The 15,994-nt window shown below is 30.1% G+C and overlaps 1 protein-coding gene across 1 annotated transcript; it reads right to left on the bottom strand.

The window, feature by feature from the left end:
* Positions 1-13,955: 13,955 nt before the first annotated feature.
* Positions 13,956-15,783, bottom strand: LOC108488946 (2-oxoglutarate-dependent dioxygenase 19-like). The gene is made up of 4 exons (XM_017793204.2): positions 15,466-15,783; positions 14,986-15,206; positions 14,549-14,879; positions 13,956-14,424 (listed from the first exon to the last, which is right to left on the bottom strand). The coding sequence occupies exons 1-4, from the start codon at positions 15,691-15,693 to the stop codon at positions 14,167-14,169; spliced, it is 1,038 nt and encodes a 345-aa protein (XP_017648693.1). The 5' UTR covers positions 15,694-15,783; the 3' UTR covers positions 13,956-14,166.
* Positions 15,784-15,994: the final 211 nt, after the last annotated feature.

Here is a 15,994-nt window from a genome sequence, read left to right on the forward strand (position 1 = left end):
AGCATTCCGACAATAAAATTTCTTAACAAAATTTTCACACAATCATACTATCATGATGTGGACATTAAAATAATAATAAAATAAATATTTCAACCTTGGATTTGTGGTCCTGAAACCACTATTCTGATTTGACTAAAACCGGGTTGTTACAGCTAGGGCAATGAGGAGGAGGATTAAAGGTTGATTATTAGCAAAAAATTAATATTTATAACTAGGTTAACTAGGCTTGGATGGACCACACATTAAAACAAAGGTTTTTTATAAAAAATAATTAAATTATTTTCATGGGAATGGAATTGAAGTTAGGACCTCAAGGATAAATTCACTAATGTTTAGCCATCAAACCAATAACTCATTCTTGATATAATTTTGAAATATTTATTTGAAAAAACAAGGCATGTCATATACTAGAGTTTAAGGAAAAATTTTTGAAATAATAAAATTGGTGAGAGAGAAGGGATTTGAACTTAGGTTTCAAGGAACATTGCACTAACATTTAACTAACAAACCAATGCCTCATTTATTTCCTAAAAATGCATAGATAATCTCAATAATTAAGTCATGACCACTCTTTCTCGATTCACAAACCCGATTCTACTAACCCCTGATTTTTGGGATGTTACATGGATTATTTCAATCTCCATGTTGTTTTGAATAAAAGATCAAACAATAGAGTCAATAGAAACACTAATTTGTCTATTAGGTATAAAGCTAACTAAAACAATACATTAAAATCACATCCTAAGTTTGTTTTGATGCAATCAATACTCAAATGCAAAGAAACAACTACTTTCTTTGAAATATATATAAAGATATGAAGCTTTTAACAATCATTCATCGGTTACCTATAATAATGGTGGATGGGAAAAAATATATTGGGAGAGTTTTACCAGTTCTTTAAGGATTTGGATTGACTTGATTTCAAATTTAGCAAGATTAGATATAGTTACCATATATTAAAGGGTTATATGCTAAAAAAATTCTGAAATTAGAGATTTTCATGAACCAAACTTGGTCGAACTATGACTCGATTTTGTGCTCGGTTGGATTGGCCTAAGTTCATTAGATGTTTAATATATATATATCATTTTATATTAATGTATTTTATAATTCAATTTAAACAAATAATTTTTAGGTGATTTAATTTAAATTCTAGTATGACCAGTTTAAAGTACTTTTTTTATAGTATTAAATATTCAGATATGAAAATTCTATTTTTAGTACTTTTGCAAGTTTTCCTTCAAATCTCTTAATCTCCAATCTCCATTTCCACATTTTCAAAATGAAATCAGAAATTAGCCGATGTATTGATCCAAAATAAAGGGTTAGACCAATTGACTAGTGAATTGGTTGAAACAACAAGTTGAATAAATCTAAAAACCAATTAAATTGGTCTAAAACCTGATTGAACTGATTTTCTCTATTTTTAAATATAATTTTCTAAAATTTTTGTTTCATTTCTTTCCACTTCTCATTGGCAGAAAGGAACTTAGAAGCAGAATCTTACAAATGAACGTGTAAAGGCACATGTGGTTTATGATGAGCAATTTGATCATACCCAAATTAGTGAGCTATTCTACACATCTAGCACACATGCACTGTGTTTGAATCTCTATTGGTCCCAACACTAAAGCTTTCAATCATAAAGGGTAGCATAGTAGAATTCATCGTAAGAAAGAACTCGATCTCTTGCTTATTTAGCTTTGGAGGACAAGATTGCCAAGATATGGCATAATAAAACTTTGGGATACTATAACCTTTCATTTCTTGTATATATTGGCGCTCGAAAAATTTTTTAGAAATATAAAGCACTTGAAGAATATTTCTTAGAAGAAGTAATAAGAGAAGGACATGGGTTAGGTGGAGGAGCACAATGCTAGAAGAAGTAACAATAGAAGAACATGGATTAGGTGGAGGAGCACAATGCTAGAAGAAGTAACAAGAGAAGAACATGCATTAGATGGAGGAGTGCAAGCATTAAACCTTTCCCATAGACATATTTGAATGAAGGAAACATTAAAATTAAGTCAAAATCTGATACAGACTATCCGCGATTTCAATTCTTGAGTGGTATAAGTTCAACCATTCATAAAGTTTCCAAATAGAGTGGAGTTAAAGGGAAGCGCATACCTTGAGTAATCTTAACAGCTATAAGAACAACGATTGGACTAATTCCATCATTAGGACATCTTGAAAAGACATGCCTAGCTAGCTACACATCAAAAATGTTTCCAAATAATACTTGTGATAAGGAAAGTCAATGGATTAACTACTGGTACATATATGGATGGGGTGAAATTAATTAAATTTTATTCACCTAAGCTGTCAATTTTCATGTTTGGAAAATCAAACAATTTACGATGACTTTTTAGATGAGATCTAGATATTTTTGGGTTGATATGTCTTCATAGTTCTATCTCTTAGCTTCTAAGTTCACTTTGAATCAGTCAATTTGGAGTCCAGGAGCCCAAGTTATGACTATTTTAGTAAATATTAGAAAAGTAAAATTTCTAGATGGGATTATTACGAGAAATTATGAGTTTTGAGCTTTGGTTCAAGTTTAAATCATATTTGGTTCGATTTTTAAGCTTAATTTTTATTATATATGAGAGCAACATTATATTTATTAGGCTTTATTATTTATTTATTCTAAATTTTAGGACATCCTTATGTATCTAAAGTCGTTTAGGAGTTTTATGTTTCTTAGTCAACAAGAAAGTTTTGTTCTACTAAAACTACTTCTTTTTAGATTAATTAAAGTTTCATTATACTTGAGAGTTTTATTTGGATGTAATTTAGCTAGCCTATATAAAGGCCTCCATTTTTTATGAAAGAAAAAAATTAATTTGATTGATTGATTCATTAATAAAAATTTCAACTCTTGAAGTTAATTTCTTTCATACAAGATTGTTTTCTTGTAATTTTTAGAATCGATTTTTCTTCTCAATTTTCATCAAGGAATCGTGGGATTACATGTTTTCATCCTTCAATTTGTCAAGAATTATTTCATGGAGGGTTGATTAGAACCATTGATTGAATTTGTTAAAGTTTATATTTCAAAGGGTTCAGTTAGACAACTATCTTCTATCCATATCCATCGATTTATTTGATCCATCTTCCACTTTTAACTTTTTGTTTATTTATTTATTTATAATTTTGAATATTTATTCTTTGTCCTTAAGTTTCTTCTTTTAGTTGTTTTTATTTTATTTGTTTTCCTAAATTTTTTTAGCTTCTTGTTTTCAGGTCAGATTGGAATCCCCTCTTGTCAAACAACTTGAATACGATCTCCTCCGTTTTCCCCTATCAGCTATCTTTACCTTTTTCGGGATTAAACTTATGGTGAAACATTTCAATCCAATTAAAGAACTGAGAAACCTTTGATCTTTCACTTTTGATTTTAAATAAATCAAATAAGTCTTAAATTTGCTTCTCTTGTTCTATAACTCCAGAGAACAAACGTATATTTTCCAAAGCATGAAAATTTAAGAAGAACACTTACATCGTCAAGAGTGAAGCTGAAATCTCCCCAAGTAGTAACAATAGTGTGAGAAATGGTACTCCTGTTAGATTTGTAAAATAAATCTGAAATAAAACTTAATTAACCAGGATATATCATGTCAAATCACCAAGAACAGATAAAGAACAAAACTAGATGCGGAAGTCTACCTGAATCCATGAATTTCTTGAAGTTTTACTAGATCTTGGGGATTTGATCTTCCAAATTAGGACACAAGAAATTTAGAGAATATCTGCTCTCTCTTTACTAATGATGGGATATTAGAAAAGATATATTTTGTATAATTTGGGGACTATAACCCTAATATTTATAACCTTGTTATATTAGTTCTAATCAAATTCTAATTAGCCCATCATTAATTAGAATTTGATTAGAACTCAATTACTAGAGTATCTACACATATTTGACCCATACTTTATTTAATAATTAAAGCCCAATAAAATTTTAACCAAATTAGATCACTTTTAATTTGGGCTAACCTATCATGATAGTAAATAATAACATGTAATTACCCTTATTATATGTGATGTCCATATTTTCCAACAATCTCCCACTTGGACCACATATATATACTAATTACTCTATAATTAAATGTCATTATACAACCTTATGAGCTCAAAATTTTAGTATCATATCCAAAAGGTATTTCGAACAATCTCGTCCGTTAATTATGTTAACATAGAACCAAGGCGACTTTCATTACATATATCGTAACTAAATCCATCCATGATCACATATATTAACACAACCAAATCACATAGATCAAGTATGGATGTGTAGCATGAAAATTATATACAATATGATCTAAACATGTCTATTTCCAACTGGTCCTCCTTAGTGAGATCAAACCTTACCAAAATCAGAGTGTGAATCAACCAAATAAACTTTATTTCTGCAGAAAATAAACTTAACTTCTTTAAACTAAAATAATTGAAAATGTGTCTATAACATAAAAGCATTTAAAAATACAAACTCCCACTAAAACCAAATATCCTTTAAATGACATTACACCCATATGAGCAGTGTGCTCTTATAAAACCTTAGGTGTAGTTCCTTAGTAAGCGGATTCGCAATCATGTAGTTTGTCCCAATATGCTTTATAAGCACCTAACCACTCTAAACTTTTACTTTAATAACCAGGAACTTAAAGTCTATGTGTTTTTACTTTGATGTGCTCCGTTGCTATTGGAATAAAAGACTGCAATTTGTTTTCACAATTTACACTTTAGTGACAAAATCTTGTATCCATATTCCATCAAAATCAGAGTCTATATACCTGATGATCTCTAACTAATTAGACCTCTGATATGTAAGCATGTAATATTTTGTCCTCTGAAAATACCTTATAACCCTCTTGGATGTTATTTAATGGTCCAAATCAGGGTTGCTTAAAATATATGCCTAACATCCCCATAGTGTACATAATGTACCAATGTATACAAACCTGAACATACATTAGACTTTCTATGGCTAAAATGTAAAAAATCCAATGCATTTTTTTATAATCTCAAAATTATTCTTAGGGCATTGATTAAGGCTATACTTATTATTGACAAGCAATATGTTATTAACATATAAAACCAAATATAGAACCTTACTCCTACTAAACTTATGGTATATACGATTATCAAAAAAATTCATCTCTAAATCGAATGAGATAATCATTTGGTAAAATTTGTAATATTATTGACAAGAAGTTTGCTTAAGCCCATAGATGAAGTACTTTACAAATCATTAACTTTGCATTATTAGACACAAAGCTTTCTAATTACTCCATATAAATGAATGATCAATGTTACCATTGAGAAACCATTAACTTAATATTCATCTGATGTATCGTAATGTCAAAATATTCCACTAAATCCATTATAACCATTTCTCTAATGGACCTTTTTAATGACATTCATTCTTGTTTTGGGCCTAGTCGGAACAGTGGTTTCGGGACAACAAATCCGACTAGGAAAAACTTATTTTTATTATATTTTTATGGCCTACAGTTTCACAGAATGATTTCATGAAAATCTCGTTTGAAAATTTCTATGTTCGGGTACTCAAAGTAGTAAAAAGGACTAAATCAAAAAAAGTGCAAAACTTGAGTTCCAGAAGCTAGAGGTATTAAATAGCTATAGAATTTTTAGTAGAAGTCCTTATGTGATAATTAGCCCATTAATAAGTTAGTGGAAGATATTTGTTTGGTATTTTTGAAATTTGTTTGAAAAGAAAAGGGCAAATTGGTAATTAAGTTAATAAAGGCATAATAAGACAAAAATTTAAAAGCTATCATCTTTTCTTCTTTCTTCATCAATTGTTTATGAAGAAAATGGGAAGCCATGGATGTGCAAACATTCGGCCAAGCTTCTATGGCTCATCTAGGTACGGTTTTTGTCCCGCTTTTAATTATTTCTACATTTTTGGAGTCGTGGTAACTCAATTTAGCTATCTTGTACCTTCGTTTTCAAAACTGTTAAAGTTTGTAAATTTTTCCATTGATGAATATATGTTTATTTTGATGCTTGATGATGGAAAATGCATCCTTGTTGTTAAATAAACAACTTTTACTAAGTAATTTTCGGTGAAAATGTCCAAAACGACCATTTTGTAGAAGTTGTAAAAATGGTATAAAAGTGTGTTTTGGTGAGAATTGTAGTTTTCTATAGTTATGAAAATGGTTCGGCTAGGCTTAAAGTGCAAAGAAATTGAATGCCTTTCATTGTACGAGCCTAGGGGCAAAAGTGTAATTATGACAAAGTTTAGGGGCAAAAATATAGTTTTGCCAAAAATATGATTTTTGGATCAGATTGAATAATGTGACTAATAATTAGGCTAAATGTGATATTCTAAATCAAGAAAAACAAGATTCAGACTAAGAATAAGAGAAATCAAAGAATATGACGGTTATGTCCAATTGCCGATTTTGTGTCAAGGTAAGTTCGTGTGATTATAATAATGCAATGTTATAATTGAATATTAAATACTTTGTTGTTATTACTATATAAATTATATGATTGATTATACGGATATTCTTGATGAAGATTCGACAAGTAAGTACATAAGCAAATAATGTGATGTTGTAGCATATTTTAATGCTTTGATAATATGTGCATTTAAATGTTTTATTACTATCATGAAAGTATGAAATGTATGATGGAAGAATAAATAACATTATGAGCAAGTGCGACGACATTGAGCTAGACAAGAAATCCTGTTTGAACCTGAGGAATAGTATAGGATACACGAGATATGTCATGAGAAATAATGTAGTCTGTACTTATGAGTTGTGTCTGGGTTCATGAGATAAGTGATATACGTAATGTGGGTCCGGGTACTGACTTTGTGTATAAACCCGTGAGTAACTCGCTGAGCAAGCATATCATGTTAATGCTTTGGGGTCCGGGTATTGACTTTGTTTATAAACCCGTGAGTAGCTCAATGAGCAGGCATTACATGATAATGATTTGGGGTCCAAGTGCTGACTTTGTGTACAGACCCGTGAGTAGCTCGAATGTGGGCATTACAAAATATGTGGTAGCTTTAGCTACAAAAGTTATGCACTATGAGTTGGTTCTAGCTGTGTATATGGTACTATGTGCAAGTTTCCATGTATCCATTAGTATTCCGAGTGTTCAATGGGTAATTCAAGGAAGGATTTGATGATGGTCCCAATGAGGTATGTCATTGATGAGAACGAACTTGAGTTATGTTACGAATGAGTACATGTATGTACAGGAACTCAATTGAATATGAAATCCATGAATGGTAAGTCCATGAGTATTGTGAAATGATGCTGTATTAATTGGTGGACTATGATATATGTTTACAAATGCATAGATTTCTAATTTAAAAGAAATGAAGGTGTGATGAACTTAGTTATCATCATTTTTGTACTAAAACTATTTTGGACAGTAGCTGTAGTCCAACTTTGAAAATTCACCAAAAATTTTGGAAATTGAATTTGAGGCTGAATAAAATATGAAATTAAAGCTTATTGAGCCTAGTTTCACATAGAAGAAACGATGTAAGAGAAAAATATCAGATTATGAGACATTTGAATTTTTGTGAGACAGAATGAGAATGTTTTTGGCATCCCCTATTTTGATTTGGGAAACTCATCAAAAATTGTAAAAACATAATTATGGGTTACAATTTATATGCTTAGAATCCTTAATGAGTCTAGTTTCAAAAGAAACAAATGGAAACATCATCTGGTTGCTGTATGAGGAGTTAATTAATTTTTAATGAAGAAGGGTCGGAACTGTCAAATAGCAGAATAGGGGTGAATTTGAAGAATAAACTGTACCAATTGGCTGAACCAAAAAATTCTAAAAATTTTATGGTAAGGAGATAGATGAGTCTAGTTTCAAGGAAAATTTTCAGAACTTAATTTGGAGTTCTGTAGCTTAAGATACAAATAATTTAGTGACTGTGACTCTAGTAGACAACTTAACTGGAATTTGAGCAAATAGTGGAATAATGTGAAAATATGATTGTGATACCTTGAGAACATGTTGTAAGAATTTTGAAAAATCATGTAAATAAATTGCTTATTGTTTTCATATAAACTTACTAAGCTTTAAGCTTACTCCCCTTCCTTTCCATCTCTTATAGGTTTATTTAGCTAGCTCGGGTTGGAATCGCCAGAGATGCTATCACATTATCAAGCTACCATCTGGGGTATAAGTATTCAAGTACTCAAGTTTATGGCATGTATAGGAACTATGTCTGCTGTTATATTAGTCAATACTATTAGGGCCATTGTGTTGGCCTATAATGAGTTGTGATTCAATTTGAATATGCATAGCCATAAATGATGGCTTATGATAATCATATGCTTTATCATATGTAAATGACATGTTATTGTATGAGTGTAGTTAGTTTAAATTGCATTTATATGCTTGATAATGTGCCATGTGATGTGTTATGAAATTGTGCAAGTAAGGGTGACAAAATGGCTTGGAAAATAGCCTTGCAATTGTCCACACGGGTAGACCCACGGGCGTGTGTCTAGGCCGTGTGTGACACACGGTCCGCCCCTACGGGCGTGTGTCTTGGCCGTATGCCCCTAAATGAATGATGACATCATAAACAGAGAGTTACATAGGTTGAGGACTCGGGCGTGTCCCAAGCCACATGGGCATGTGTAACCACACGGCCTACTCCACTCGGGCGTGTAACTCTCTAAAAAAAATGGAAAATTTCTTAAGTGTTGTAAAATTTCTAAAAATTCTTGATTTAGTCCCGAATCATCTCCGATGTATTTTTTGGGCCTCGTAGGCCCTTATAAGGGACGATATGCATGTGTATAAATGGTTTTAAATTGAATGAAATTTTATGGCTTGATTTTGTATGAATGTTTATGTTTAAGTCTGATAATACCTCGAACCCTGTCCCAGTATCGGACACGGGTAAGGGGTGTTATAGAGGTTCTAGATTCACTTCCTAATCAATAATAGGTATAAGAACCTAAACATCATCAAAAGCGATAGTAGGAACTGAGTTAGAATCTAATTCCTCCTCAAAAGCAATGTCTCTAATCTTATCCCCCCCCAAACTCAACATCCTAAAAGAATGTTGCAATTCTCATCTAAAAAATATTCCTAATTGTGGGATCATAAAACTCATAGCCCTTAGATCACTCAGTATTTCCTTAACCCTTATACTTTATAGACATTAAAGAAGTCAGAAGTAATGTCATTTCAACATTATCGTTTTTAGCAAAACATTTCTCAATTTCGTTAAGGAAACTTTGGCCTGAGTAATCTTTTTAGATTCTTTGCCCCTAAAGGCTTCTGAAATGTTGTACTTCATGATCATTAGGCTCATGCAATTTGAACGATCCCACCTCTCAAAATCCCTTTTAACATAAGGGGTGTTTTCCGCAGTGAGAGGTCCAAGTTGTTTTTCCCTTAGTGCAATGTCTATGTTCATACAACCAAACACTATAAGTAAGTGCCTTTTCCATTCATTGAAATTAGTCCCATTAAGCATGGATATAGAATTTATGTTAGCAGATATTGTGGCAGTAGAAGATGAATTAGCTGAATATAGAACAAAAAATAAAAATAAGCTCACGTCAATATTCGTAAGTAAATAATAAATTCAGAATAATGGCTAATCCCATCTCAAGATGCCAAACACAACATTAATATCAAATCTTTAGATAGTAATATTAACAATAAACGGTACTCCTGTTGTAGCAATCAAACATTGACAATTAATTATGTCAATTAATTAATTAATCTTTGGACTAACTTATTGCTCATATAAAATACCTTATAATTGTCACACATTTATCACCACAGATGTCCTTGAAATTCCGCCAAATATTAACTTACCTTTGGGTCAATTAATAAACGCATGAATCACAAAAACATATAATCATCTTGATATTTTAAATAAACTAATCTACACAAAATAGGTCACTTTGGCGGCATTTTGTTTCAACTAATCTATTTAAAATATTAGACATTCTTAATTAAAACCTCAAGCCAAAATCTGAATTTATTTGTTTCAGAGTATTTCTCTTAATTTTATCATTCAATCAAATTTAAAAGGTAATAGTATATATATGTATATATTTATCCTAAAACAACATACAATGATGTTCACAAATATAATAATAGTTGAATAAATCATAAACCATAAGACTTCAAATTTAAACCAAAATAATTTGAATAAAGGTAAACCTCATCATATCGAAAACTCCATTAATATTTCATCTTTAGACAAAATATTAACTTGTAAGTGATATATTAGTGTAATAATCAAACATTGACAATAAGAACATGTCGAACCAAAAATCTTCCTTGGGGCCAATTTATTGCTCACATGTAAAACCGAATAACTGTCGCATATTTATTACCATACTTGCACATGTAATATTATTAACTTTCATTTGGGTCAATCAATATTAACATAACTTAAGTTGCATGCACACAACCTTTTATATTTTAAAACAAAAAATTTATACAAAAAATTTATTTTGGTGACTTATTGCTTCGATTAAGTTATTTTAATATATATATATACGTATACCAATATTCAAATTTATAGTTTTCATAACAATTAAAGGTCAAAACTAATTTTTTTTCCATATAGTTTCCTAAATAACCCAAAATAAGATTGTTTAAATAGCACAATAAAAAAACCCCCAAAACCTTAATCTTTAACTGATATATATATATTTTAACCATATATGTCAAAACCGAATGGAAATAATGTAGTGATTCAATGCCAAATAATTAACAAGCACATGTATTCATAATTTTGACATTGACAAAACACCAAAACAATTCACGATTTACGATATTTAAAATGAAATAGAAAAAACTTACCCTACATATATCACGTAAATCCAAACTTGTATTTATAATTAAACAGAGATTCAAATGAATACTTGAAATAAAAACTTCAAGACAATATATCTCATAAATAAAACCATAATAGTTGACATACCTCATAATTCATACCATAGACTATATCAATATAATTTAACTGAATATTATAAATAATACTATGTCAAACCCAAATATTATTTGACCAAAGTTAAAACTAAATATATATGTGTTTATATCTTGGCAACATAGATAATTGAAATTCATCGACTAATATTAATAACTTAAAATAAGCAATTATTCCAAGAAAAGGAATCAAAATAGGCGGCACAATTACTAAATTTTAACAACAATTATGATGCAAAACATTAAACATTAAAGATTAATTTATCTTGCACCAAAGCGCCCATAAAATTGAATATATAACCATAAAAAAATTAACTTCAATAATATACATCAAAACTTAATTTCGCCAATTAAACTATAAAAGATTTCTTATTGAATAATGGTTATAAACACCTATTCATGCCAACTATAATCATGCATTAATCCTCAAAATCATTTATATGCATATAATATATATACACACAATTATATAATAAAAAATAATACCAGTTTGCCTTATAAATTTCATGTAAACTCAAATTTATATTCATGACTAATGGCATTACCATAAAATTTCTTTATACACACAAATATTTTAAAAATAAATCCATAACCACCAAATATAAATTCATGTAACCAACCAAAAAAAACACTTATAACCTTTAAGGTAATTTGCAAATGCTGATCTTAATATATATATATATATATATATATATATTTATAAACAAAACTTGATTCTTAATGGAATTGATAACATAAAAATTCGTCATATAAACAAATCATAAATATTGCTAACATAATCAAACTGATATGTTTAACCAAAACATAATAAGATAATAAATCCATAAAAAAATTAATGATTAATAACCAATCACCATTAATGATTAATTATCAATCACATTTTAATAATCAAGCATTAACTTATATTTTATAAGAATAATATTCATATATAGATAATAAATTACCGAACCAATCAATTGAAGTCAAATCACATGGGTTAGGTCATTGTGAATTGAAAAATAATACTTTACACAAGACAATATCAAAAATTGGAAGTAGAAATTATGTAGGTTTAGTCCACAGTCATTTCAATTTCAAAGGAAAAGTTAAATTTTTATGTATAAACCCTAAAAGGATTGAATCGTAATTAAACAAAACTTAAAAGAAATTTATCAATAATTTAAAAATTCAACATGAAATATCATATCTATGAAATTTGAAAATCGAATCAATCAAAATTAATAGAGGATTAATTCATTATTAATGATTTAACATGACAAGCCTTGGATGCTACTTGTTAGATTTGTAAAATAAATCTGAAATAAAACTTAATAAACCAGGATCTATCATGTCAAATCATCAATAATAAATCAAGAACAAATAAAGAACAAAACTAGATGCAGAAGAGTATCTGAATCTATGAATTTCTTTAAGTTTTACCGGATATTGGGGATTCGATCTTCAAAATTAGCACACAAGAAATTCAGAGAATATCTGCTCTCTCTTTCCTACTGATGGGATATTAGAAAAGATATTTTTTGTATAATTTGGAGGCCATAACCCTAATATTTATAATCTTGGCATATTAGTTCTAATCAAATTCTAATTAGCCTATCATTAACTAGAATTTGATTAGAACTCAATTACTAGAGTATTTACACATATTTGACACATACTTTATTTAATAATTAAAGCCCAATAAAATTTTAACTAAATTAGGTCACTTTTAATTTGGGCTAACTTATCATAATAATAAATAATAATATGTAATTACCCTTATTATATATGTGATGTCCATATTTTCGTACAACTCCATCTACCAATAGTGGTGTGCCACACCTCTACTTTTTTCTCTATGAATGAGAAGTTTGGCACTTCCTCGCACAACATCATAGACTCTAGTCACAAGAAAAGCCCTTTCATTGGTAGGTTTTTTGAAATTCTTGTTCACCCTACATTCCCAACCTTGAACAAGTTAAACCTTTGAACCAAATTTGATCTATGAAAGTGGGAATTCTTCATACTCATGTCTGAACTTTATAATAGATTTAGTCAATATTTTAAATTTATTACTCGAATGATATTTGGAGCCAATATATACCAAAGAATAACCAACAAGAAGAGTTGGGTAAGTAGAAATTTTATTTTCATGCATGCACTCCGAAAAGTGATCTTCTCCTCTTTACTTAATTATCAGATTAGATCAGTTTTGATGGATAAAGGCAGCACGCTACGTTTTCCATACAAATGTGGATTTTATTTCAAAATGAAGCTATTCAATAACTCAAAAGATAATATAAGAATATTCACCAAAAAAATAATATCAGAAACACAAACAGGGCATAAAGGATGTTTATAACTGATCTTATTTAATTAATTTCTTCTTCATTAATTAATTTTGTAATTAGGTATCAAAGAAGTAGGAAAATAATAAATAAATAAACACACAGTTTCTAGATTCTTTTGTCATTATGTAAAAGTCTTTTCTCATCAATAATCCTTTAATTAAGAATTTTTGTTTGTTAGAGAATTAAAAAGAAAAAGAAAAATATTTCGAGGAAAACTGTGGCAATTATGGCAGTTTATAGTTATGAGACCGTTGAGGTCGCAAAGGGTCAGTTAGCACTGGTGTAACCAAAGTTATCAGCTACTACATCTACCAGCTACAAAACAATTAGTAACTAAGGAAAAATTATATAAATCATATTTATTTATTTTTATCTCATAGACATTGAAAAGGCTCATATACATTGTGTGCAACAAATTATAGAAATAATATTTAAAATGTTTTTCAGGCTCGGCATCTACTTTTTGTAACACTAATTTTGAACCGCCAATCATCCATGTTACTCGAACTCAAGAGAATTACTGTCAAATTATACATGCTTAATATCCATATGTTTAGTTATATATTTATTTATATATAAATATATAGGAATCAAATCGTCTAAAAGGATCAAAATTTCACCCAAAAGTATATGTAGAATTTGACAACATAATTATTTCTTTTAGAAACTCCTTGATATTCTACCCAACAAATTATTAAAATTAATTGGGAAAAGCATATACAAAGTAATTCCATCCCACAAACATCTAGACAACAACAATAATCATGGCGCTTTATTTATTTTTATTTCATTAACACGGAGAGTGTATAGTAATATACGACACATGGAGGATGAACTACCAATAGTATCTGAGCTCATGAAATTAGAGAGAGAATGGAATTCGAAGCAGAGAAAGGGATGACTGCACATCAATTTCATCAGAACCATTAAACTCCAAGGATTCCTTGTAGGTCATCCCTCGGTAGGCTGGTGGGTGAGACTCATCGATGAACCTTGATGCTGGGGCTACAAAAGTGTCTAATGAAGGTCCATGAAGTGTAGCCATAGAAATTCTATTCACTTCGTTGTTATCTAGGATCACTTGATGTATATGACTCTTGTACTTCCCATTGGACAGTATCTAATAACCAAACCAAAGAAAATTTGTTAACATATCATAGACAAGAATTAACATAAACTTTTATATCCTGCAGGCAAAAATGATAATGCATCCTTGCCTTAGCAATATATATACATATAGATACCTCAAGATGATCACCAAGATTGATGAAAATGGCGTTTCGAGGTATGTTAACTGTGACCCAATTTCCTTTATGGGTGAGCATTTGAAGGCCACCATTGACATCTTGTATAAGCGAAACAAAAAAGCCAGGGTCAGTATGTTCCGGCACGCCGATGGAACCTTTGGATTGGAAAGACGGTGGATATAGATTCATGGCAGACACGTCAAAGCCTGCTTCTAGCTTGAATTCCTTCTCGATGTAGGTTTCTTCGTATCCCAAGATTTTCGAGATTGCTTTAGCTAAACCAAGTTCAACCTCATGCATCCGTTTGAAGTACTCCCCAATGGCACCTCTGTCAAAATATAAATATATGTAAACTTTAAATAATATATGAGAATAATATGAATAACAAATACGAAAAACTACATAAATACACAAATTATCGAGTCTAGATATACCTAAAGCTAGCCGGTTTGCTAGGGCAATGGTTTTCAGGATGTGCTACTATCTTTAGATACTCTCTATTTTCTCCTGCATGGGATCTAAAACCCCACCTTATCCTATCCATAGGATTCTTCTTTAAGTACTCTCTCCTTTCCTCCTGATTTGTCAGTTCAAAGAAATCGGAAATACCCTTCAGTGCTCCTTCTACCACACTTTGTTCGACACCATTTATCAACTTCAAAAAAGAAAAAAAAAGAAAAAATCTAAATTATACTTGAAAAGGAAAATAAATAAATTAGAAGACCTTTTAGATTTCATTAACAAAATAAAAACAAAAACTAATATAATTAAGAAACCATGCTACGTCCTCAAGAGCTTAAAATTTCCATTCACCCCATCAAATTCATATGTGTGTATACATGCATCCATATATATATGCATGTGCGTGTATGTGTATGTGTATGTGTATGTGTATGTGTATTGGACTTTCATACATAAAAGAAACCAAATTCTTGGCATGCTTTTCCAAGGTGTTCCAGGGATTTAGCCCGTTCATCATGATTCTCGGAAAACAACAAAGAGTAATCAGTTGTGGGGATTTCATCACAAAGATCAATGGCTGAAACATCAGAATTGATAGAATTCAAGAAAAAATCATGAAGATGAGAAATAGCTTTGTTTTTCAAAACAAAGCATTCTTGACCAAGCATACGGTTAGCCATACGTCAAGGAAGAGAAATTATGCTAACAAATTAAAAGCACAAATAAATATACTGAAGAGCTTTCTAAAGATGGGGAAGGTTGGATTTGCATGCATGCTGAGACGTTTTGCTCCTTTTATAAATGAATTCTTGGATCCACTGTTGTTTATTTTAATGTTAAAGTCATAAAAAGAATACTAGTCCTCTCTCTTAATAATTCTTAAATTTAATAATTTAATTTAACCATGAACTATTTTTCTTTTTCTTCTATAAATTATATCCCACTATCCTCTTCGTCAATACTATAAAACTTTCGCCAGCG

The sequence above is a fragment of the Gossypium arboreum genome, chromosome 2 (genome assembly GCF_025698485.1).
Source record: "Gossypium arboreum isolate Shixiya-1 chromosome 2, ASM2569848v2, whole genome shotgun sequence".
NCBI classification, from domain to species: Eukaryota; Viridiplantae; Streptophyta; class Magnoliopsida; order Malvales; family Malvaceae; genus Gossypium; species Gossypium arboreum.